Below are 23,766 nucleotides of genomic sequence, written 5' to 3' on the forward strand. Positions count from 1 at the left end.
CTGGCAATCAATTACAAATCAGTAAGAGAGAACTGGGTAATTCAGAAGTAGTTTACATTAGACTTTGGAATATACTATGAACTTCCCCCGTTAGAGCTGCCAGCATATGACTGGTTGAGATGATTTAAAGAATCAATCTATTGGAGCCTCAAAAATGGCCATATGGACCCAGCAATCCCACTACTGGGCATATACCCTGAGAAAACCATAATTCAGAAAGAGACATGTACCACAATATTCATTGCAGCACTATTTACAATAGCCAGGACGTGGAAGCAACCTAAGTGTCCATCAACAGATGAATGGATAAAGAAGATGTGGCACATATACACAATGGAATATTACTCAGCCATAAAAAGAAATGAAATTGAGTTATTTGTAGTGAGGTGGATGGACCTAGAGTCTGTCATACAGAGTGAAGTAAGTCAGAAAGAGAAAAACAAATACCGTATGCTAACGCATATATATGGAATCTAAAAAAAATGGTACTGATGAACCTAGTTGCAGGGCAGGAGTAAAGAGGTAGGCATAGAGAATGGACTTGACGGGTGGGATGGCGAAGCTGGGGCAAAGTGAGAGTAGCATCGACATATATACACTACCGAATGTAAAATAGTTGGCTGGTGGGAAGCAGCAGCGTAGCACAGGGAGATCAGCTCAGTGCTTTGTGACCACCTAGAGGGGTGGGGTAGGGAGGGTGGGAGGGCGTCTCAAGAGGGAGGGGATGTGGGGACGTGTATGCATATGGCTGATTTGTTGTGCAACAGCAACTAACAGTATTGTGAAGCAATTATACTCCAATAAATATCTATTAAAAGGAATGGCCACATGAAGTAGATATTGTTACTTATACTTAACAGATGAAGAATGTAAGGCTGTGTGACCATGGACTCAGAAAATTAAGCTGTTGAGACTTGAACTCAGGTTTTAAATCATCAACTCTTGGTTTTACAATGCCAGGCATGAGAAGCCTAGATACCTACTGAGTAATAGGGAAATCTCATTGAGATTTGAAATGTACTATCCACAACATGGCTAATCCACGTGTGAATAATGCAGAATTGATTGTGTATTGTCTTCATTAACATTTGTAGGAAGTTGTACTCTATGGTTTCAAATTCTGATTATTTGAATAGGCTGAATTCATATTAAATTTATACCAAATTTCCAGCAAAAAACATGTGCTTATATACATTTGGAAACTGCAATGATGGGAAACATTTGGGAAAACAGAATTTTGCTCTAGACACGCACATAAGGTAGGGAACTAAAGTTATATTGTCACCAATGTTCTTGAGACTGTCCTAGTGATTTTAACCCTGTTATTAAATATAACGTGATCATGAGATTAGTTTCCCTCGTGTTCACCTCTTATCAAATCCTAATAGAAAATGCCATTGAAAAATCCTAACTCAACTAATATTTGTTCAGATTTGACAAATTTGAGTACCTATGTACTATATGCCAAGTAATGTATTAGGCATTGGGGATAGAGCTGTGGTCTAGGTATGGTCTGTGCTCCCATGAAGCTTCTAGTGGGGAGAACTAGGCAATAAATACCCCATTTAACTCAATGTAGATTAATGCAGAAATGGACTAAACATGCTGCTTTAGGGCAAGGTGAAGTTGTGTCTCTGAATCATGTGTATTATGTAGGGAAAAAACATATACCAAGGAATAAAGTAGCTCTTAGCTTCAGCTTACACTGTACTGGTGAAACAAAAAATTTCATACCTTCTATAATTCCAATTATAGAATTCTTGAAAGAGATGGACTTTGGTTTTCTGTAGAGTTTTAAATTTTCCTACGAAGTTTCTTTTTGTGTCCATTTAAATAGGATCAGAAATAATCTTATTAGCAAAAGCAATGGTTTTGTGATACGTAACTGCTTTCAATTCATCTTTCTGCCACAGAATTTATCTTGGAGAAATGTATGGTTTTTAGTAATAAGATAAATTTACATATTTTAGTTCTGCAAGTAAGGTAAGATCTTAGGTGTGGTATTTCACAAAGGATATCTGACAGTGCAACTTTTGTATTTGGTACCAGTGTCATTGACAAAAGTGAAATACTAAAATCATTCACTCAAACATTTTCTCAGTTCCATATTCAAGGTACCATGTCCCCAGAAGCTGATACAGTTTGAAGAAGGAAACATATTCTGTAAACATACAATAATAACTAAAAGCAATATATTAAAAAATGAAGGTACAGGTAATTCCAACAATTTAAGAGTTTAAAAGTGTATTTAGTAATTTCTCCAGGAGATGGCACTGTTGAGTTGGCTTTTTTCTTTTCGGACAGTAAGACAATAGACCATTCATCTTTGTGTCACCCAAACAAAGAAATATTCCTGTATAGCCCCTTTTCTCTCCCCGGCTAATCACATGCTACTGGAACTGACTGTCTTGTGATCTACTCCACAGTTGGCACAGATTAAAAAATAATCTCTTACAAAAATTATCTGACACATTGTAGTTAATGGAAAGGAACAAATTGTTCACCAGTTTTCATGGAGCTTTATGTCGTCAGTTCAGTAGCTGAGAACTTGGAATACTATTTTAGTGATTTTACCATCCTGCTCAGATGCCATTCAAAAATATTTTTCACTTGTCATGTCTTACTATGGTTGTTCTGGCAAAATGTAAATTTGTAAATTTTCGTTTGCAAATTAATGTGACTAGAGGATTTTAATGTAAACCTTGGGTTCGGTGCACTGCACCATTCATTTTCCTCTACAATAAATATATTCTCATTCGGGTTTACCTGCAGTTAATAGTTAAAAGTAATTTTTTTAAAAATAATTTTTAGTTGCTTTCTTTATTTGGGTGTAACGTGTTGTATACTTTGTGTCTTTCTATTTGTTCCTTTTTCTTCTGAACAACTGGCATTCTGAAGAGATGGAGCCAATAAAGAGAACATCCAGAACTGGTTTTACCTGCACTGCATGTTCCAGAATAAAGTTATGAGTGTAGTTTCTGCGATAAAGTGAACAGCGTAGGGGTTTTGTTTTATTTATTGGAGGCGGGATGTTAATTTAGGGGATATTATATATCGAAAACCAAACTTGTGCAGTGCGCTCACTGCAGGGTTAAGGCACCCTGATAAATATGCATCTATGCAATGATCATGTCTAAAGTCGGCACTGAGCCAATTTTATAAAAGGGGGCAATTCTCTTGCCCCCTTTTACCTGCCCCTAATGCCTAAGCTACTTTCTAACTCCAGGAAAATCAATAAGCAACTCCTTCTTTGGCTTAACCCCCTGCATAAGGTGAGAGAGGAGAGACTTTCTCCAGGCTTGCGTGAGTCACGGATGTTCTGATGTCTGTCTCCATGAGACTTAGCCCACACAGTTCTCCTTCACCTTGTGTCAGCAAGGCGGCTGCTTCAGCAGACAATGGGCGCTGCAGCGTGCGGGGGTTAAAAACCAGAAGCACCGGTTCATGACGGAGCCCCGTTTTCCCACTGAGCAAACTCAGGATTTCCCCGAGGAGATTTTCCAGGCGCTGCCACAACCCAAGGAATTTTAGGGGTGTCTCTGGGGGAGAAGAGGGGACCAACCCAGCCCCAACTTGAGGGTGCCAGAGGGAGCAACGAGGGGTCGGGTCGCCACGAAGCGGGGGCGTTCTTGTGAAGGAGGGAAGCTCCTACGCTAACTCTAGAAGCCCGGCCTTGGATACGCCGGCGAGAGGGGGATGACCTCAGCCGTCTCTGCCACGTTCCAGCCAATCAGTCCCGCAACTTGGCATCCTACTCCAGGACCCCCGAAGCCGGAGGCGACGCGAGCCAATGAGCAGTGGGCCGGGGAAGAAGGACAGGCGGCCAGCCTATGGGGGCGGAGAGGCCCGGCTGCGCGTATCCAAGGAACGCCGGGCTCGGGCTCGGGGGTGTGGCGCGGCGCCGGCGGGGGTGGGCGGGCGCGCCGGACGGCAGGTGTCGGCAGCGTAGGCATTCGGCGGCGATGGAGCGGCTCCGGGGAGCTGCTGGCGACCTCTCGCGCTGGCCCCACAGTCTCAGCCTCCTCCTCCTCCTCCAGCTGCTGCCGCCGGCGACCCTCGGCCAGGACCGGCTGGACGCGCCGCCACCGCCCGCTGCGCCGCTGTCGCGCTGGTCCGGCCCCGTCGGGGTGAGCTGGGGGCTGCGCGCGGCCGCGCCTGGGGGCCCGGCTCCCCGCGGCGGCCGTTGGCGCCGCAGCGCGCTCGACGAGGATGAGGACTGCGGCGGGGTCCGGGACTTCGTCGGCAGGCTGGCCAACAACACGCACCAGGTGAGCGGGCGCCGGGCCCGGGCACCGCCCGGACTACGAGGTGCCACCCGCGGGCCCCTGGCGGCCGGCTCGCGCACCCGGCTCCTCTTTTCTCAGTCCGCGGGCCTCGCGTCCCAGCGGAGGAGACTCCGGCCGCTCGCCCGCCGCGCGGCGCCCGCGCCACCTGGGCCGCGGCCCCGAAACTACGGCGGGCGGGCGGGCCGACTCGGGCCCGGAGAGCGGTCCCCGGACGCCGCAGCCCGGGCAGCTGTGTTTCGTCACAGGGGAAGCCGGCTTAGACTTTCACGGCATTCTTTTTTTTTTTTTTTAAGTTGTCAGAATCTCTCGAGCGTTGTTGTTTTCCGTCTGTATAAATAATTCGGATCCAGCAACGCTATACCCCAACAGGAAGCTGGAGGAGTGGTTGGAGAAGTTGGGGCTAAACAGAAACAAACGTGTGTCCTCGCGGGGTCAGTACTTTCAGGGTGGGTAGGTGGGTGTTCAGAAATCCCAAAGCAATGATTAGGTTCCTGTGTGTGTTTTAGTAGTTAAAGGAACAAGCTTGGCAATGGGGTGACAGCGTATATGTGATCTCTCTTACGCCTTCAACTTGACCTTCTATCATGGCATTGGACTCTGACCAGGATGTCTAGATCCTGTTGTAACAAGGTTTGCAATGGTTAAGAAACACATTGCAGATACTCTGCTTTGAGCTAGGTCCTAGTCGGACACTTTAAAAATTGTGGCAGTTCTGTTTCTGGGGACAAGCAACCCAACCTCTGCACACTACCGTGTTGACAAAGCCAGTTGTTGGCAATGTCCTGGCTACTTGCTCTAGATCAGCTCGGGCATCTTCCTCGTGTTTTTTCTAGAACTGCCGGTTTAATTGTTGCATAATGTATTTTCAATTTAATGCATTTTCTCTCTTATATCTCTTCCTCATCCAAAGAGAGTTGCACATGGGGACAGAGGTGAGTGGCTAACTGCACTTGTCCTCGTTGAACCACATTCTGTATCAGCCGAATCTCAGTCTTCCCTTGATCTTTCTCCCTCTGCCTGGACTCTACTTGTTACCTGTGCAGAATTCTCTGATCTGGGGACCCAGGGCAATTGCAGTCAAAGCATAAGCAGTCAGGGAGAGCTCTTGCTAAACGCAGTCTGAGCAGCAGCTGCATAAAGGTGGCCAAGCTAGTGCTGACGTGTGGGATGGGTTGGGTGCAGATAGGGCAGAATGAGAACTGGGAAGTCTTCCCGTTTGATAAGGGGGAATAAATGTGTAGACTTCCATCTCACGGTGGAGAGTTGAGAAAGGCTTTACAACACCAGTGCCTAATTTATAACAGGAGCACTTCCTTCCTTGAGCCAGCCAGACACAGCATTCTTACTCCATATTTGGATTCTTCTCTTGCTGATTGATCTACCTTTAGGACCTGGGGCTACTGGATTTATTCCTTTAGTCAGAATCTTCCCTGGTTGGTTTGAATTTATATGTCATTTGCAATATATTGATTTCTAAAGCAAGAGGTTGAAAAACTGGCTCAGGGGGTTCTTAGGCCAGATCTACTCACGAGCAGATCTGAAACCTCATTCTTTGAAGTCCACATGTTAATAAAAAAATCTTCCCTCTTTTTCTTTCATTTTATTTAGTTATTGTTTCCAGTGACTTTTTAAACTTATTTTTTTGTCTTCTTTCATTGAGCTCATTTAAACGAACTGTTTTTGCATTTCTTAATCATCCATGGTTTCTTCAGAGATCCCATCCTTTTTGTAGCATGTGTATGTGGTAAAAGTGGAACCACTGTTAATAATCTTCACCTTAGAAATGGTTGAATAAAGCAGTTCTTAGTGGTGCACCCCCTTAACCAAGAACTGTTATCTAGTGGCCTGTTCTGCTTTTCAATTCTATAGTTTTAGAAGTCATAATAAATCATCCTGACCTCTGCTGAAGAGATCTGGTGTTGGGGGAGCCTTTATAAACAGTGTGAAATAAAAGTATAGGCATAACAGAACAACTTTTTATTAGAAATATTGTATACTTTTGTACAGCTGGGAAAGTGCCATTTAGAGTAGTTTTTCATAAGATGACAGGATTCAATTCCCAAGAAAAATGAAAAGTTCGTTGTTCTCTTATTTGTTATAACTTGCTGTTCATGTCAAGCCACATTGCTTTATGTAGTCAGTGTACATGAATGTCCTCCAAAAGTCCAAGATGTGCTAGATACTGGGGGTGCCAAGATACAAAGAAGAGATAATTCAGACTGGAGAACGAAAAGCCTCAGAAAGTTTTAGCAAATCTCCTAGACCTGTTTCTATGGCTTATTTGGCTTTGTGAGAATATGTTGGTGTTTAACTAATCTTAAGAAAGCAAAGTAGAACTAAAGCGTGATAGTGCTTTTATAGCCTTCTGGTTTTAGGAGACCTGTGCCCTAATGACCTATATAACTCAGTCTCTTCACTCATGAAATCCAGCAAATATGTGTGTGTGCGTATTTATAAATGATTTTTTCTTAGACTAATGAATAACCTTCCTTTTGCCTTTAACCCCAAACTCTTTTCATGCCACACTGTTAACTGATTCTTTCCTTTAAGTGCTTGGAATGTTCATGACATGTATAACCTTTGTGCCTGAGAGAAGTTGAGCAAGCCTAGATTTTATTAATGTTGGTTGCTAAGTTGGATTGCTTCCAAACATTCCTCCTATAAGCACCCCTTTGAGGTTAGGCATGAAGCTCTGTCTTAAAGAAACAGATGAAATGCCTTGGTCAGAGTTATGGTGGTGGCTGACAAAACTGCCTTACTTCTCATTCCTGAGTTCAGACTATTTGACAATTTCCTTAAAACTTTTAAAACTTACGATTAGTAAAGCCAGGAATGTTGTTCATTCTCTGTCCTCCTTCTGTTCCTGTCATTAACTACTTCTTTACACATAACTTCCCAACTTCTACCCCAACATCAAAGCATCTGGTTTCTTATATAAACAGGCCCTGTAGTGAGGTTGTGTTGTATGGGGTGTCAGCTCTGAGAAGAATGCGTGTATTTGTTTGCTGGTGCTGGCAGGGCTGAGTCCAGGCTGACAGGACTGAATGTGCCTGTTGGAGGCTTCAGGGAGCTGCCGCTCTTAGCCTGTTGTGGATCTTTGTCACACCCGGAAATCTGAAGGTCAGTGCATTTAACTGCCCCGGAACTTTCTAACTGCCTCATTTATCCCAGTACCCACCCTCTCTTCATACTGCCTTCCCCGCCACTCCCACCGTCACCCTCTAGTTAATCTTTCTTGAGTCCTGTTTCATCCATTCGTGCTGGGGTCAAGGAATAGGAATTCTGTAGGATCTCCTTCCTGGTCCTGGTTGAGTAGAATGAGCAAAATCCTCATGAGGACTCTGCGCCCATACAGTATATTCATCAGACTTTTAACCCCTACGGGATGTTAAAATGAATTCTGTATTGGGGATTTCAGTTAGAAGTATCAGCAAAGTTGATGAAGTATATTTATCTGGGGAAAGGTTAGTTGTCATCTGAGGTTTGGTTGAGGTGAGGGTAGAGAGCTAGCCAGGTAGGACAAGTGGCTCAAAGGGAATGCAGGGAAACAATTAGGTAAGTTCTCTGCTGACTCAAATTTTTGGTTCTGCGCATAGTGATTTTTAATTAGAAAATTAAAAATCACTATGATGAGTCTCCTGGTCAATTTCTAATGACTATTTTCTTTCTCTAATGATAATAATAATAGGCTCCTTATCCTGCTGTTTTGATCTGATATTTTGTGTTAGGTTCACATAGGCTATTAGCTTCTTTTGCACTCTGCCAATTTCAAATCAACTCTTGCCAATAAACGTTGGGTTCTCAGTGGGTGACCGCAGAAACCATGCCCCCCAACTTTGTCCTAGTTGGCTTGTTACTCATGTGATCCTCACAGAAAGGGCAGTGCTTGAGGGCAGTGGTCAGATCAGGAGAGTCACATTTCCTCTTCTTCCTTCCTACCCTTCAAGCTGTCTTTACAGAAAGTGAACTGTGCTTTGAGACTGGAGAAACGAAACGAAGTGCAGATGTTTTATATGATTAGAAGCTAATGTTAAGGTAGACCAGATATCAAATTTGACATGTAATTAAAAATGCAGCTTTTCGGGCTTCCCTGGTAGCGCAGTGGTTGATGCAGGGGACACGGGTTCGTGCCCCGGTCCGGGAAGATCCCACATGCTGCGGAGCGGCTGGGCCCGTGAGCCATGGCCGCTGAGCCTGCGCGTCCGGAGCCTGTGCCCAGCAACGGGAAAAACAAAAAAAGGCCCCGACCCCCAAAAAAAAAAAAAAAAAAAAAAAAAAAAAAAATGCAGCTTTTCTAGCAGAGGGCTGTGTGGCAATGGCTCCAAAAAAGGCTACTGCATTTGTAAATTCCTAAAAAATTTTCAGTTACCTTTTTTTTTTTTTTTTTTTTGCGGTACGCAGGCCTCTCACTGTTGTGGCCTCTCCCGTTGCTGGGTACAGGCTCCGGAAGCGCAGGCTCAGCGGCCATGGCTCACGGGCCCAGCCGCTCCGCAGCATGTGGGATCTTCCCGGACCGGGGCACGAACCTGTGTCCCCTGCATCGGCAGGCGGACTCTCAACCACTGCGCCACCAGGGAAGCCCTCAGTTACCTTTTTATTTTTTTCTAACCAGTGTTTCTGTTGCATCTTGTACTCTTCTATTTAAACGCTTGGTGAAAACTTGTTCTTCCCACTGTCTACGTGGCCTCACTGATCTGTAAGTAGGTGGTTTTGAGGAGTAATGGGGCTTGAGGAACAAACTGGTCAATTTCAGTCTGTTCTAGGCAGGGTTTTTTTTACTGACACTGTAATAGTGACTGCAGTCAAAGTTGGGTTAGTAATATGTGGCTTTGAGCTATCTGAGTTGAATGCATCTTCATGATAGACGCTTCATACCTTTAGAGGTTGTTAGGTGAATGCTGGACATGTGTTTTTTGTTTTGTTTTGTTTGTTTTGTTTTTTAAGATTGGGGCTATTTTTTCCTCCTCTGTCCTCAACCCCAGTCTCAGGAAACCACAACAAAAACAAAATCTTCCATTCAGAGCCTGTGGTGTTTTCCTGAGAAAGTTTTCTGTGAATGTAATTTATTTTCTGGTTTGCATTTCAGTATCTGGCCCTCAACTCCTCATCTACAGCATGAGAAGTTTTGGACTAGATTTAAAATGTCTAAAGAGCTCTGTGATTAATATGGAAGAAGAGGAGGCCAAAGGTTGTGATCACAAATGTTTACTGGTTGTTTCCAAGTTTAGAAGCAAATTGTGGCTGTTCCGTTTCCCAGTTGAACTTGAACATAGCCTGGATTTCACATCTGGGGGTAATTTGTTACCACCTCCAGAGCTTGCTTCAGTGAAATATGAGTGTTCTTAAAGATAACAGGAGTATTTCTTTTTTCATATAATTGTGAAAGACATTTGACTTTATTTTTGGGAAATACTTTATTGTTCCTTGTTGGCCGAAAAAAATCTAATGCAAATCAAAGCTACTAGCTTGGATATTCCAAAAGCAAACCAAATAGATATCTAGCAGTAAATTTGTTTTTTCTTTTCCTTCCCTACAGCACTCTGCCAAAACTGGGGCTTTTATTTTTTCTTTTTGTCTTGGCTGCCTGTGTGCTTGAAAATAGATGGTCAGCTTCCCATTAAATACTCAGCCCTGTGCAAGTTAGAAACTTACATGTGATTAATTGGCTTGATTTATTTTCATCAGAAGAAAATGTATGGTTTTTTCCTTCTAGGGCTTATGAGTAGTATCTCTCTTATGTTTGCTTTTGTTAAGAGTTTTGCTCTTTTTTTTTCCTGTATGTTCTAAAAAGCTAAGTTCTAATATTGTAGTTGAGCCTGTTTGCAAATCTGATTCAACAGTAAGATCACCGTGAAGTACCAAGAGAAATTGAACTGGGAAGGAAAATTTTAACTGACGTTAGTACTTCCCAGACAGGATAGTTCAGATCAAATGTTTATCTGGTACCTGCTCTTTGTCAAAGAGTTTCACATCATAAATATGCTATATGAAAATTTCAAAAAAGACTTCTTAATACTCAGATTTGAATCCTGGCTCTGCTGTTTCATAGTTGTATGGTATGATCATAGACAATCACTTAACTTCTCTGACCTTTATTTATTATTTTTTTTAAAACTGGAGAATCAGTTTTAGGATTATTTGGAGGGTCAAGTGAGAAGTTTTATCAGAATGTTTTGTTAAATGTATTGTGCAGATATCTTTCACTCAAACACTTCTGGAGTTCTGGCCTGTACGTAAGAAAAGTTAAACATTCAAAACATCCGCATTGAGCTTCCCTGGTGGCGCAGTGGTTGAGAGTCCGCCTGCCGATGCAGGGGACACGGGTTCGTGCCCCGGTCCGGGAAGATCGCACATGCCGCGGAGCGGCTGGGCCCGTGAGCCGTGGCCGCTGAGCCTGCACGTCCGGAGCCTGTGCTCCGCAACGGGAGAGGCCACAACAGTGAGAGGCCTGCGTACTGCAAAAAAAAAACAAAACATTCGCATTGATGTCATCTTAAGTATTTAGCTGTTCAGAGATGGCTTGCTGAGAGTTTGGAAGAGTTTTTGAAGAAGGCATGACCACTGCAGTGCAGTGGTCTGGGAAGGCCTCATGGATGAAGAGAGAATCAAAGTGTGGAGGGAATTCTTAGGGAGACCTGTAAAGGCATGGAGGTAGGGAAGTCCAAGACATGCTCAGGGGATGATCAGTGGGGACTTTCTGTTGGGGAGAAGTAGTTGATGAGAAGTATGAAAGACCAAGGTTTCCAGGAAAACATATAGAGAAGTAAAAAAAGGTAGCTCTTCCTGCCGATGCAGGGGACATGGGTTCATGCCCTGGTCCGGGAGGATCCCACATGCCGTGGAGCGGCTGGGCCCGTGGGCCATGGCCACTGAGCCTGCACGTCCGGAGCCTGTGCTCCGCAACGGGAGAGGCCACAGCAGTGAGAGGCCCGCATACCGCAAAAAAAAAAAAAAAAAAAAGACAGCTCTTTGTGGGGGATGGGAAAAGAGGGGAGGTATGGGGAGGGAGTCTGCCATTAGGACTTACTGGAGAAAGTGTTTTAACAGGTAGTGGTTGACATGAGGCTAGAGCTGGATAAACCAGAGGTGGAAATGGGGAGCCAAGAAGAGTTATCCTTTTGGACGTTGACTGTTACTGTGCTCTGTCCAACAGGAGAGCAGAATAGAGGGCAGGGCCGACCATCTTTTATACTTGAAGTGCTCAAGGTTCCAGGAAACAATCCAGGACTCCTGGACCTTATTGAAGGAGGTTGTGAGCCCAGGCATGAGGAACCCAGGAGCTATAAGACAGTGAAGCCCGTGAACAGATTTTTCTGAACATTTGTGAACAAGGGTAAGATTGAGCTCTTGCTGATAATGTGCTTAACAGTTTGAATCATAGATTGTTAAGCTGATTAACTGGTCAGATCTCTTACCAAGAAGGCTAAATGACTTGCTTACAGGCCAAGAGCTGGGCGTAGAACACTTATGTCCCAACATGGTGCTGCGTTTGGAAGTGTTTCATAGAGATATTTTAAGTCAATGCATTTGCTTTAGGAATAAAGCAGGGTTATAGACCCCAGTTGTAAGTCATGTAGTTGTGAATTCCTCTCTGCTCCTTGAGGTCATAGTTCCCTCAACAGAGCTCAATTAGCCTTTCTAAGCCTCAGCTCCCCATCATGTAAAATGAAGTATTATCATAAGGCTTCAAAGAGAGAATGTTTTGAAAACCTTGAATCCTACCACATATGTAGGATTTATGTCATTTCTATATTTTTTTAAATTTATTTTATTTATTTTTGGCTGCACTGGGACTTCGTTGCTGTGCGTGGGCTTTCTCTAGTTGCGGCGAGCGGGGCCTACTCTTCGCTGCGGTGTGCGGGCTTCTCATTGCAGTGGCTTCTCTTGTTGCAGAGCACGGGCTCTAGGTGTGCGGGCTTCAGTAGTTGTGGCACATGGGCTCAGTAGTTGTGGCTCACAGGCTTTAGAGCACAGGCTCAGTAGTTGTGGCGCATGGCTTAGTTGCTCTGCGGCATGTGGGATCTTCCCGGACCAGGGCTCGAACCCGTGTCCCCTGCATTGGCAGGCGGATTCTTAACCACTGCGCCACCAAGGAAGCCCCATGTCATTTCTTAATAAGCCTGTTGATATATTACTGTGTCCATAGAGTCCGATTGTCAGCCAAATGAGCCTGATAAATACCAACTCCAGAGGAACATGTGCATAAAAGGAGACAGATGAGGCATAAATGTATTCGGTTTTATCACTTGGCAGGGTTGGGTGACAGGCTTGGGCGGAGGTGGCAAGAATGAGAGTGAGTCAAGATTGGCAGAAATGTAAGAAGCATATGTGTTCCTTTTTTTTTTTTTTTAACCTTCATGATTACATCAAAATTTTAACTGGTTAATATGAGTGATACTAACAAGTGGTATTAATTGGAGTTCTTTGAGGCCGTGGTTAGGAAGGAATGTGATCACAGGTTAGACCTGGATTCAAACTTCAGTGGTAACCAGGGACAGATGACCCTTAGTGAACCTTAGTTTTTTCATCTATAAAATGGATATACTAATACGTACCCCTTAGGGTCTTTGTGAAGATTAAATGAGACAGTGTAGAATTTGGTGTGTATTCATCCTTTATTGGATGTTTTTTATAATGATTATCTACACAAAGCTTCTAATGCATTACCAGTTAGATGCTCAGATATTTGTGTATGCACTTAAAATTTTTTTCCATAGCTGAAATATTCCAGGAGAATTAGTATGGGTACTCACAGGAACCAAATATGTATTAAGAATTATGTACTAGTTATGTGCTTGGACTTGGAGTTAAAAAAAAATTGGGTATGGTGAGGGAGAGACCATCTATTCAAAGTATCTTTCTTGAAGCTATGGGAGATGGAGGAGAAAATAACCCCACCATCATCAGATACCTGGTCATCTGGTTATAATAGTTTCAAGTATATATAGTTATTTACTTATAGTGTTAAAGAACTTGCAATTAAAAAAAATAAGGCTACTTATAATTCAATAACTATTTCTCTTCTCATTCATTAAGCTTTAAATATGCGGTTTTAAGTTGACAGCTCTAAAATAGCACTTTGCCTGTTTCACCCTGATTCATTAACTGAGCAGTCACTATTAGCTTTGTACTCTATTGACCTCTGTAACGTTTTAAGAAATATTAGTGAGATGTGATAGGTACTCCTCAAGAACTTAGCTTGAGAGCAGGGCAGACCAGAATGTTAATGGATTCTTTTTTATAATGCACGTATACCTTTAAGGTAGTATCTCACCATTTCCTGGCCTACGTTAGCTCTGCTCTAGTTGAAGTTACCTTATCACCAGTCCCTTTAGCTTGCCATGTGCTCTGTTGCTTCTCCATTTTTGTTTTCATGGCATTCCTCCTGTCTGAATGCCTTTCTAGCTCTGCTTGTTTTTTTTCTGTTCTCGCCTACAACATTTAACAATGCCATGTAATCCAGCACTTTACTATAGTATTCTATTTTGTATTCACTTTCATTTATTCAATTGGTATTGTCCAGATTATAAACACCTTAAAGGTAGTACAAGCATGACCCCTTAACTTCACCCTTTTGCCTCACATAGTGCTGGAGAAAGTGTAGTCATTAAATGTATAGTCTGGAGTCAGACAGACAGGAGCTTGAATCCTTGCTCTGCCACTTACCAGCTGTGTAACTTTGGGAGAATTATTTAACCTCTCTGACCCTCCTTCTTCATCTGTAAAGTAGCAATGGTGCTTTATATATCATGAGTGCTCAGTAAAGGTCAATATTATTATTATTCAACAACTTTTTATTGAGCACCTACTATGTGTTGGGCCTTGTACTGGGTACTGGAAACTGATTTGGAACACAACAGACAAGATCCCTGCCTTTATGGACCAGTAGAGAAAATGGACATTAAACACATATGTAATTACAAATACAATAAGTACCAAGAAGGAAAAAAGCAACTACAGGAGAATAATTGACAGAGGTCCTTTTAGCCTGGGGCACTAGGAAGCGCTTGCTGAGAAAGTACTTAAACTGGTACTGGAAGATGAATAGAATTTTTCCTGTAGGAGTGTCCCAGACAGAGAGAAAAGCATGTTCACAGGCCTGGGGCTAGAAGGAGCATGGTGCACCCAGAGGTCTGGAAGAAGGCCAGTGTGGCTGTAGCAGAGGGAGGCCGGGCTGGTCCCCACACCCAGTGGGGACCGGTGAGCTTTTATGGTCCAGTCAGCTGGCCACTGGCGCATATCCTTTCATCACTTTCTTTTCTTTGAAATGAGATTAAGATGTAAAAATTAAATGCTAACAGTTTGAAATTTAACTCATTTATTAGGCATGATTAGAAATGAATTATCCCATGAAGATGAGTTTTTCGAAAACTAAGCCTAGGGTAGGCATTTAAGCCTACCCTTTTGAATGCCAAAGTTTGTTGTTTTTGTTATTTTTAATGGACATCTTTCTAAAATACATACGTCTCTGCCTTCTTTGTCAACAGTATGACCTTGGATCATTAAGGAGATTAAATTATGCTGTACCACGACTCACATTATTTTAAAGTGGTATGGCATTAATGCCCTCAAGGTCTGTTGAGATTTGTGGGGCTATTTTCTCCCATTTTGAATGGCCCAGATTTATAAGCTTAGTGCCATTGTCTGCCTGTTGAAGTTTACTCTTTTTTTCCTGCAGAAATGATAGTCCCCTTGCAATATCCTGTTCCTTCTTGCTGCTGTCCCTGTCTCTAGATACAGTGTTGCCCAAATTTAACTTCTGTAAGCTAAGAAATTTTACTTCTGTAAGATGCTTCTGTAAACTGAGAAAAAGATTTCTAATTTTAGGCAATCTAACAGGTTTAGCAGATTGATTTAGAGCGACGGTCTGCAGGTTTCTCTTAGTGGTCAGGTGCATAGGGTTTTATTGCATGGACACTGTCATCAGAGGTCTCTCTCCCTTGCTTCCTTTCAGTGAATGTCCAGGTTGTTGAGGTTTCTAGATAATGGAGTTGCTGTTGCCCTTTCCTGTTGACACTAGAGTATTGTGGAGCAAGGGGCTGATTTTTTTTTTTGTTTTTTTCCCAAATGAAGGCAGAGCAGTGGAAAAGCAAACTGAGGTGTGAAATTATTGATGAGTCATAGAATTTTAAAGCTTATAGGTACTGGAAATGTTGTCATTCCAGCTTCCTCGCCTTGGTGGTGAAGTTAGGTTTTACTGCCCAAGTTCACAGAGCTGTTGGCAGAGCCGGAAATGAAATTCACATTGACCAGGTATTAGCCCAGTGCTCTCCTCTGTACCATCCTGCCTCACAGAAAACTCTGAATAATTGAATAGGTTTGCAAACTTGTATACTGTTTTATGTTTAGCCTTTTTATTTCTAAGGATAGTCTCTGGGAGGACTGGAACATTTGTGATCTTATTTTTGGCTCGTGTTTTATGGTCCTAGCAGTGCCTTATTTAACGGAACTGTATTCTGTTAAGATTTTATTCCTGCCCGCAAGAGCTTTGCCCAGGTCTTGTCCCAAAACCTCTCTTACACCATCACTGTGTCCTGTCTATCCCTGTGTTCCCTGTTTGGGGTTTGGAAGCCTAAATCTTAAATTCCCAGCCTTTATGGGATCACAAGTGCCTTGTTATTTCATTTGATTCTTATTATTCCAGTGAGTGAAGGAGCATAATTCAGTTTTACTCCTGAGGAAGTAGATTCCCAAGAGAGAAAATGATTTGTGCCCACTTTCCCAACCAGTTAGTTACTAGACCAGGCTTTAACACCCTTTTGCAGTTTTATTTTTCACAGTGACAGGTTGTCTTCTGTAGGTTGAATATCTAGCATGTTTAGTCTTCATTCTTAGACTTCTGTTAAGAAGTGTGTTCATAGAGTATAAGCTCCCTGAGCACAGAGTATGTGTTATCACTGCTGTGTCTGCAGTGCCCCAAAGAGGGTCCAGCACATGGTAGGCAAGCAGATGTATTTGTTGAAAGAAGGAACATGTGTGAAGGATGGCATCATTGAATTCACTCTCTGTTTACTTGCCAGAGAGGTTGCTCCTGATGGCCAGACTGTCAGGTCATCTGCAAGTGGCTTTTAAACTGGGGCGCACCATGTGAAACTGATCCAGGCTCAGTTGTGCTGGTGTTAATTCTTTCAGTGTTTTACTTTTGATCAGGTGTGTAACTAAAGATAGGCAGAGGTTTCTCATTACCAGAATTTTTTTCCAAGCTACGGTGACTCTCGGGACCAACTTTAAGTTCTCCCAGCTATAGTAACAGTAATTTAATTAGACTTCTTGTTTGATTAGATGTGAAGACAAAGTTATTTCCGTAAAGAATGTTGTGTTTTATGGCCTTTCTCTTTTCCAGATGGAACTAGGGATTAGCCAAATGACCACAGAAATGGACATTTTTGTTAATTCATGGTCTCTAAAATGTGTGGACCTCAGGCTTTAAATGGTGGGCATTAAATGTGTGGATGAGTCTTGCATTATCCTCTGTCAAGATGGTTGTATTTCAGAGAAGGTAGTACAAGCTGTCACCTACTTTCTAACGTAATGGGTCCCTGAAAACCAGTTTGGCTATAAATGCCAGTCAGTGACTCCCTGCTGCCCAGAGCTCCCCTACCAGAGGTCAGTATATGGCTATCAGTGCCACCTGGGACACTAGAAATCACTATTCAACAGATGATGGGGTGGGGAGTAATGCAGTCACCATGGAAAAACTATAAAGAAGAAACACCACCATAAATTCTGCCACTTAGAGATGGTTGCTGTTAATATTTGGAAGAATGTTTTTAACCATAAACGCACACACACACGATTTTACATGCTATTCTGTAAACCTGCTTTTTACTCAACATGTTATGAATATCTTTCAATGTCAGTAAATACCTGAAACATTTTCATTAGCACCTGGTATATTGTTTCATTGCATAACATAACGCATTTAACAAAGCTTCAGTTCTTGTCTAGAATATACAGGTATAGTAATATGGGGTTGTTATGTGGATTAAATGATAATGTGTGTAAGATGTTTAACACAGTAGATGGCCTGCAGGATGCAGTAAACCTTCAGGTGTATAACGTATTTTGTAAAGATGTGTAATTATCCCCTGATAATAAATTCCTGAGTGGGATTGCTTGGGTCATGTGGTGTGGACATTTTCAGTTCTGATTCACATCACCAAATAGCTCTCCAGAAAAGTTACAGCAGTTTATATATTCCCACCCACAGTGCACACAGGTGCTCTGGTCTCCACCCCTCACTGGATACATTTTGGCAAGCGCTTCCAACAGGTAGAAAATGTTATCACATTATTTTTCTTTGATTTTCTTTTGATTACTAGTGAGATTGAATAGCTTTTCAAACATTATTGGTCATTTCTGTGTCCTTTTGTGAATTACTTGTTTGTGTCCTTTGCCTATTTTCTTTTCTTTTAAATTTTATTTATTTTTGGCTGCTCTGGGTCTTAGTTGCTGCGCACGGGAGCTACGCTTCGTTGCAGCGCGCAGGCTTCTCATTGCAGTGGCTTCTCATGTTGCGAGCATGGGCTGTAGGTGCTGGCTTCAGTAGTTGCAGTACAAGGCTCAGTAGTTGCAGCACGCGGGCCCTAGAGCACGTAGTTGTGACACGTGGGCTCAGTAGTTGTGGCGCACGGGCTTAGTTGCTCTGCGGAATGTGGGATCTTCCCGGACCAGGGCTCGGAGCCATGTCCCCTGCATTGGCAGGCGGATTCTTAACCACTCCGCCACCAGGGAAGTCCCTGCCTATTTTCTTTTGAGATCTTTGTCTTTTTCTTATTGATTTGAAAACTCTGTATTAACCCTTTATTGTGTTGCAAATAATTTTTTCCAGTTTTCTTTAACTTTATGTTCAGTATTTTGCCATTAATTTTTTTTAATAGTCAAAGTAATTGCTATATTAAGGGTTCTGGGTTTTGTATCATTTTTTGTAATGGTCTTCTCATTTCTAAGATTATAAAAATATTCACTCATACTTCTAGGATTTTTATGGTTTAACTTTCTGTATTTAAATCTTTGTCATATGTGGAATTTAATGCGGAGTCGGGGTGGGGGGGTAGGAAGGGAGTTAGGAATCCAGCTTTTTATTTTTCCCAAATAGCTGGCTTTTCCAAAACTCTTTTACCACTGATTTGAAATGCTTGCTTTATCATACACTAAAAGAAACTTTGTCCAGTCTTGGACTTTGTTTTGTTCCATTGATCTGTCTTATCTATTCCTGTGCCAGTGACTGTGCTAGGGGATTAATAAACCTCTCACTAGATGGGGCAAGTTTCATGCTCATCTGTTCCTGATAGACTCACGCTGACATTTGACATAGCTAATCTTAAAGTTCTTGGTTTCTGAGCTTTCTACAATAGGGTATGATTATGTAATCTGAATTGCTGTATTTACTCTGTGGCCCCTCTAGATGCTGGTTTTGGATTGCTAATCACACAAACAGTATATTTACGTGGTTTCCCTTAATTTTGACCTGCTTCTAGATCCTGCATTTGACTGACTGCTTAGCAATATGTAGTGGCCAGATCGTGTTCTCTTTGTGCTAAATAATCTGCCTCTTAAGCATACTACGTTGGAGCAGCACAACTATTGTTTACCAGAAATTAAACAGGCTTCAGCTCTCTGCCACCTTCTCCATTTCATTTGTCATGTATACAGCTAATACATAACATCTTTTTTGTAACAATGCTTGAAGTAGACACTTTACCTTCTATTGGCTGGACTCCTCAACTCCTAAATGTTTTATTTGTATGTTTAGTATTTTAATATTGTAGGATATTCATTGGAAATATTGTGTTGGAGGTTTGGGGTTTTCTCTTCCTAAAGGGCTTATTCTGCCTTTCAGTTCTTTCTATCCAGAGTTTTGTCCTCTGCTCTTATTTCTTTTATTTATCTAACTTTGCCTTGATTAGAGCAGTTGAACCATAACTTATTAGTTGATTATGTTCAGCTGTATGTACCGTTGGAAACCTTCCTCATTTTTTTTTTTCTTTTTACAATTTGTTTTTATTTGTATCACACAGTACAACTGTTCAAAAAACTTTATGCCATTCTGGAAAAGAAAAGGCTCCCTTAAATAGAAGGACCAAAGTGATAATGGGGAGAATAAAATAGGTTAATGCAGGAAAATGCGGTTTTGGATTCTTTATCTAATAATAGTATGATAGGCAGAAAGAGTTCCAAGTTTTACTTACAAAGGACCAAAACAAATGAAATCCTAGAAAAGAATATGGAGGCAGCCAACTAGCCAATTGACCATTACATAGGTAGAACATAACCCCCCTTCCATTTATCCCATCGCCAAGGAGTATCATTTGCTTTTGCTTAGGACCAGGAATGTGTACATTGTGATGCTCAGAAAGGCAGCAGAGAAGCACCATATATTTTCAATCCAGAATGAACACAACATACCGTGGAATCTTTTGGGTTTAGTTTCTCCCAAGAATAGATCTGACTCTTGTGGGGTAAAAGAAAGTAAGAACCAGGCTGCCCTGGGAAACCTTCCTTGTTTGAGTGAGTGATCCTGTGGCCTCGTCTCAGCTTTCTTTGGGTATTTCAAGAAGTACTTTTTCTTTTCACACACATTTCCTTTTCTCTATTTTTATTTTCCTTTTATTCCCACTGTAACTGTGTTTATCCTGATCTTGAAATTCTTATTTAACAAGTACTTAATAGCATCTACCGTATACGTAGCACTTTACTAGTTGGTGAAATTAATATATTTTATTTGTGTTACCCTTTGAACTTTTTCAAAATACTTGCCTATATCTTCGTGTTTGTTCTGCCTGCACAGCTCCCTCTACCATACCTTGCTATTGCTCCCAACTGCTCCCACCTCTGTCAGCCCTGCTTAAATCTTAGTGGACAGACTTTTATTTCTTCATACTCAAATATTTGAATTTCTCTTCTGTATAGTCTACTCCTGGCCGTTGCCTCTAAACACTTTGATGTGTTTATCAATTTTTGACTATATGGAATTGATGGTAACTACAGTGAAGGAGAGGAGTAAGGTCACTATTGTATGTGTGAATACCCAAGAACACATACTAGTGTTTAACAATGTTGTGGCTGGCAGTAAGGGCATAGGAAGAAACCTACTTAGCTAGTATTTACTGAAGTGGTGGTAATCACGGTAGAGGGGAGATTACACAGAGATCAATTTTGGTAGCAGGGGTTTGGGAATACACTTTTACGGAGATGTTCGTGGAGAACTTACTATCTATAAGACCTTGTGCTAGGCCTGACAGGAAATACCAGATCATACTGTTTGCCATCTAAGAATTCCTAACATGATTTGAGAGGTAGCCAGATATGTAAATAGTTATAGTACAAGCAACATCAGTAAGTGCTGTGAGAATAATACCTAAGAAGAGGTTATTCAAGCTCTGATGATTAGGAACTAGAGTGGTTGGTTTTACATGGAAAAATGGGATTTCAGCTGTCTTTCAGATCTTTTGCATTGGTGTAGTCCCTCTCTTGTGGCTATCAAAAAGAAACACCCACAATGTGGGAATGTAAATTGGTGCAGCCACTATGGAAAACAGTATGGAGATTCCTCAGAAAACTAAAAATAGACTTTGCCATATGGTCCAGCAATCCCACTCCTGGACATACACAGACAAAACTATAATTCTGAAAGATACATGCACTCCTATGTTTATGGCGGTGCTATTTACAATAGCCAAGACATAGAAACAGCCTAAATGTCCATCGACAGGTGAATAGATAAAGATGTATGTACACAATGGAATATTACTCAGCCATAAAAAATAATGAAATACTGTAATGCCATTTGCAATGACATGGATGGACCTAGAGATTATCATACTGAGAGAAGTAAGTCAGAAAGAGAAAGACAAATACCATACGATATTACTTATATGTGGAATCTAAAATAGGACACAAATGAACATAAGTACAAAACAAAAACAGACTCACAGATACAGAGAACAGACTTGTGGTTCCCAGTGGTGGGGTGTATGTGTGTGAGGGAAGGATTGGGATTTGGGGATTAGCAGATGCAAACTATTGTATATAGAATGGATAAACAACAGGGTTCTACTGTATCGTACAGGGAATTATATTCAACATCCTGTGATAAACCATAATGGAAAAGAATAGGTATATTGGGTTGGCCAAAAAGTTCATTTGGGTTTTTTCCATAAGATGTTAAGGAAAAACCCAAACTAACTTTTTGACCAACCCAGTATGTATAACTGAGTCACTTTGCTGTACAGCAGAAATTAAACACAACATTGTAAATCAACTATACTTCAATAAAATTAAAAAAAGAAAAGAAAAGAAAAACCCACCATATAATGCTGAGGAGCGATGGATAAGTTGAGAACAGAACCTTTCTTCTTTAAAACCTGCCTTTTTTTTAATGTGTAAAATTTATTGATTTTTCATATATTCAGAGAGTTATGCAATTGTCAACTACAATCATTTTTTATTTTTTTAACATCTTTATTAGAGTATAATTGCTTTACAATGGTGTGTCAGTTTCTGCTTTATAACAAAGTGAGTCAGTTATACATATACGTATGTCCTTATATCTCTTCCCTCTTGCATCTCCCTCCCTCCCACCCTCCCTATGCCACCCCTCTAGGTGGTCACAAAGCACTGAACTGATCTCCTTGTGCTATGTGGCTGCTTCCCACTAGGTATCTATTTTACATTTGGTAGTGTATATATGTCCATGCCACTCTCTCACTTTGTCCCAGCTTACCCTTCCCTCTCCCCATATCCTCAAGTCCATTCTCTAGTAGGTCTGCATCTTTATTCCTGTCTTGCCCCTAGGTTCTTCTGACCTTTTTTTTTTTTTTTTTTTAGATTCCATATATATGTTAGCATACGGTATTTGTTTTTCTCTTTCTGACTTCCTTCACTCTGAATGACAGTCTCTAGGTCCATCGACCTCACTACAAATAATTCAGTTTCGTTCCTTTTTATGGCTGAGTAATATTCCATTGTATATATGTGCCACATCTTCTTTATCCATTCATCTGTCAGTGGACACTTAGGTTGCTTCCATGTCCTGGCAATTGTAAATAGAGCTGCAATGAACATTTTGGTACATGACTCTTTTTGAATTATGGTTTTCTCAGGGTATATGCCCAGTAGTGGGATTGCTGGGTCATTTGGTAGTTCTATTTGTAGTTTTTTAAGGAACCTCCATACTGTTCTCCATAGTGGCTGTACCAATTCACATTCCCACCAGCAGTGCAAGAGTGTTCCCTTTTCTCCACACCCTCTCCAGCATTTATTGTTTCTAGATTTTTTGATGATGGCCATTCTGACTGGTGTGAGATGATATCTCATTGTAGTTTTGATTTGCATTTCTCTAATGATTAATGATGTTGAGCAGTCATTCATGTGTTTCTTGGCAATCTTTATATCTTCTTTGGAGAAATGTCTGTTTAGGTCTTCTGCCCATTTTGGGGTTGGGTTGTTTGTTCTTTTGATATTGAGCTACATGAGTTGCTTGTATGTTTTGGAGATTAATCCTTTGTCAGTTGCTTCATTTGCAAATATTTTCTCCTATTCTGAGAGTTGTCTTTTGGTCTTGTTTATCGTTTCCTTTGCTGTACAAAAGCTTTAAGTTTCATTAGGTCCCATTTGTTTATTTTTGTTTTTATTTCCATTTCTCTAGGAGGTGGGTCAAAAAGGATCTTGCTGTGATTTATGTCATAGAGTGTTCTGCCTATGTTTTCCTCTAAGAGTTTGATGGTGTCTGGACTTACATTTAGGTCTTTAATCCATTTTGAGTTTATTTTTGTGTTTGGTGTTAGGGAATGTTCTAATTTCATTCTTTTACATGTAGCTGTCCAGTTTTTCCAGCACCACTTATTGAAGAGGCTGTCTTTTCTCCACTGTATATTCTCGCCTCCTTTATCAAAGATAAGGTGACCATATGTGCGTGGGTTTATCTCCGGGCTTTCTATCCTGTTCCATTGATCTATATTTCTGGGGTTTTTTTGCCAGTATGATACTGTCTTGATTATTGTAGCTTTGTAGTGTAGTCTGAAGTAAGGGAGCCTGATTCCTCCAGCTCCGTTTTTCTTTCTCAAGAGTGCTTTGGCTATTCGGGGTCTTTTGTGTTTCCGTACAAATTGTGCAATTTTTTGTTCTAGTTCTGTGAAAAATGCCAGTGGTAGTTTGATAGGGATTGCATTGAATCTGTAGATTGCTTTGGGTAGTAGAGTCATTTTCACAATGTTGATTCTTCCAATCCAAGAACATGGTATATCTCTCCATCTATTTGTATCATCTTTAATTTCTTTCATCAGTGTCTTATAATTTTCTACATACATGTCTTTTGTCTCCTTAGGTAGGTTTATTCCTAGATATTTTATTCTTTTTGTTGCAATGGTAAATGGGAGTGTTTTCTTAATTTCACTTTCATATTTTGCATCATTAGTGTATAGGAATGCAAGAGATTTCTGTGCATTAATTTTGTATCCTGCTAGTTTACCAAATTCAT

At 41.4% G+C, this 23,766-nt stretch overlaps 1 protein-coding gene across 3 annotated transcripts in view; it reads left to right on the forward strand.

Moving 5' to 3' along the window:
* Positions 1 to 3,919: 3,919 nt before the first annotated feature.
* Positions 3,920 to 23,766, forward strand: part of SORT1 (sortilin 1) — a 71,372-nt gene continuing 51,525 nt past the window's right edge. The window contains exon 1 of one of the 3 annotated variants that reach the window (XM_029228979.1): positions 3,920 to 4,268. In XM_029228979.1, coding sequence (XP_029084812.1) covers positions 3,963 to 4,268 — 306 coding nt within the window. In that variant the 5' untranslated portion in view covers positions 3,920 to 3,962. The remainder of the gene's footprint in view (positions 4,269 to 23,766) is intronic. The other 2 variants (XM_029228977.1, XM_029228976.1) reach the window with 2 other exon arrangements.

This window comes from Monodon monoceros, unplaced genomic scaffold (assembly GCF_005190385.1).
Source record: "Monodon monoceros isolate NGI ecotype Baffin Bay Population unplaced genomic scaffold, NGI_Narwhal_1 Super_Scaffold_18, whole genome shotgun sequence".
Classification (NCBI taxonomy): domain Eukaryota; kingdom Metazoa; phylum Chordata; class Mammalia; order Artiodactyla; family Monodontidae; genus Monodon; species Monodon monoceros.